General features: G+C 44.7%; 1 protein-coding gene across 1 annotated transcript; it reads right to left on the minus strand.

Annotated features, from left to right (window-relative positions):
- Positions 1 to 1,243: 1,243 nt before the first annotated feature.
- On the minus strand, positions 1,244 to 2,413 carry LOC147425626 (uncharacterized). Its single transcript, XM_086499951.1, has one exon. The coding sequence runs from the start codon at positions 2,099 to 2,101 to the stop codon at positions 1,286 to 1,288; it is 816 nt and encodes a 271-aa protein (XP_086356077.1). The 5' UTR covers positions 2,102 to 2,413; the 3' UTR covers positions 1,244 to 1,285.
- Positions 2,414 to 2,642: the final 229 nt, after the last annotated feature.

Here is a 2,642-nt window from a genome sequence, read left to right on the forward strand (position 1 = left end):
GCGTTCAAAGGGTTACCACTCTCCTCCGTAAGGAGGGATCGAATTCGCATTCACATTTGCACCAATAGCATGACTCCACATCTATCATTCTAGCCACCCTACCCATGCTATTTGATACTACCACTAGAACACAAACAACTCTAAAAAGTGTACTACAACTAGCGCCCTTCTTCTCATTGTGGCTTTCACCCTAAATTCTACTATTCTTGGAGGTGGATCGAGTAGTTGGCTACCCTCTAGTGATGGGGAAAAGTTTGCCTACGCTTAGCCTTGAGCCGGCTGAGAAATCAAAATAGCTGGTTGAAGGCAAGAGGAGAAGGAGAAAATCCGCTTGAAAATTTTAAGAAAGTAGAGTTAAATTGCAATAAATTTCAGTAAATTTGAAAATTTCCTCTTTGAATCTACCCTAAAGAAAGGGAGTTTTGTATGTTTTGCAAAAACATTTGTCAAAATGCTTTTGGTGGTTGTGACTTAAATATGAACCCATGATCACATCGTTGCAACTAGGAAGTACCATCTAGTGCTATGTGTGGCACACTAGCAATCAAGAAAAGGAGAGGGGTTCCTATCAACTCCTAGTCTATATGGAGTTCATCTCTGGTTCATCCTCAGGAGGCTCGATACATAATCAAATACCATTGAAGGGCTACCCATATGCTTGAAGACTATGAAATGCACAAAACCTTTCATGAGTTTGCAATGCCTAATGATGTGGTCACACGAAGCATAGTTATCAGTAATGATGTGGTCACGTAGAGCGCAATCCTCACTAAGATGTTACTGAGGCAACTATGCCATCATAGTTACAAAACACCTTGCATAGTTGCATGTAAGACGTGTGACCGCGCATAAGGCACATCTATTTCAAAAAGTAACTGATAACTATGCATCACCTGATCACTCCTTAAGATGTTCCGAATGCAACTATGCCAACATCGGCATAGTTACAAGAGGCCTTGCATAGTTGCATACAAGACAAATAACAGGTGCACGAGTGACCATGCATGAGGCATAGTTATTTCAAAAAGTAACCGATAACTATGCATCGTGTGGCCACTACCTAATTTGACTCGATTTCGGCCTCGGTTTGTCTTTGTATGAAGGCCCGCGCAACTTTGCGAGAACTCTCAACGCTGCTAAAATATCTAATTCTCATTCTCTCTCTCTCTCTCTCTCTCTCTCTCTCTCTCAAAAGAAACACACACACACACACACACATACTAGGAGACTAGGACTCTAGGAGTAGATGTAACTTACTAGCTAATTATACACTTAAGACAAAAGCTTATGACAACTCCTTCAGGAGCATAGGGTCACAAACATCTGCAAGAAAAGCAGAGTTGGAGGTAAACCTGCAATAGGCATTCCTATCATAGGACGAAAGCAAGTGCTCAAGGTAGGAATCAAGAGTTGATTCCAGGTGATGATTCTGAGCTGGTGGCCACAGAAGTACATTATCATCAGAAGATTCTTCAAAACAGAGAAACTCCTCGTGAGGAGAGGCCGCCACAGAATCGACAGGCGAATCGACAAAGACGACATTGTGCTCGTTTGAATCCAGGAGCAAGCTGCAAGAGCACATGCTCGGAGAGGACATGAGCTCTTCCATTTTCCTGCACTCCAAATTTGCCTCATTCTCCACAATTCTCCCATAACTTGGCGCACCTAAACTCCCTTCATCACATGTAGCGCTAATGGTAGAATCTGTTGTTGCTGTTGTGGTACTTGTTGTACTGCTCATGCTGCTGCTGCATGGGCTGCCCACCGCTGGCGCCACACATTGCATCGGCGGCAGTGACGACCCTTTGCGCCCAGTCGCTACCGCTGCCGCTGCCATCTCCTCCTCATCCCCACACCGCAGCTGCGTCTCCGGGCACCCTGTCAAACTCTGCACAATCCTCATGAAGGTGGATGGCTCCGCATGAATGAGTGGAGGGTTCACTGCATGTATAATCAGGGGTTGAATTTTGTTCCTCCTCACAAGCCCTTGCTCTGCAACAGAACAATTATCGGCAGCATTCCTTCTCTTAAGCTTCCTCTGTTTGGCTATGGCGCCATCAAGGTTCTTCAGCATGGAAACGCTTCTGTTCTTCTCCTCCATGTCCCTGAGCCCTAATTACCTGCTGCACAGCTTCAATGGCGATGATTAACGACCCAAAGCAAGCTATCCAAGTCTCTGCGCAAAATGGGCGGAACGCAATTGGGCGAGAATCACAATGAAATTCTCGCCGATTGATCTCAGAGCGGAAATTGGGTGAAGAGAGAGCGCCGAGAGAGAGAGATGGCGGTAATTAAGAGCTAATTAGTGAGAGAGCAGACCAAATGGCCATTATCCACTTGAGCGCAAGCGTTGCAAGACAGATATATATGCAGGGGCTCATCTACCTGCAGTCCTTTCACTTTAAATGCACCCAACTTGCCAATGGATTGAAAAGTATTGATGTACCCCTGAACGTGTCGACCTCCAAAAGTCCCAATTTCAAAATCCAATTCCAAAGCAACTAGCTGTGATTGGAAAATGGCCTTAAGGAAATATCTGCAATTTTCTAAGGTATTTCCTATCTGGCATCAGGAATTAAAGATTGGATCCTTTTATCTTGGATTCATTCATAGAGCAGTGTAGCACGTATACCTTGTCCAGT

This window comes from Adiantum capillus-veneris, chromosome 25 (genome assembly GCF_014529385.1).
Source record: "Adiantum capillus-veneris isolate H3 chromosome 25, ASM1452938v2, whole genome shotgun sequence".
Lineage (NCBI taxonomy): Eukaryota > Viridiplantae > Streptophyta > Polypodiopsida > Polypodiales > Pteridaceae > Adiantum > Adiantum capillus-veneris.

Coding starts and splice junctions, on each gene's coding strand:
- LOC147425626 (XM_086499951.1), bottom strand. CDS start 2,101: ATGGAGGAGAAGAACAGAAGCGTTTCCATGCTGAAGAACCTTGATGGC.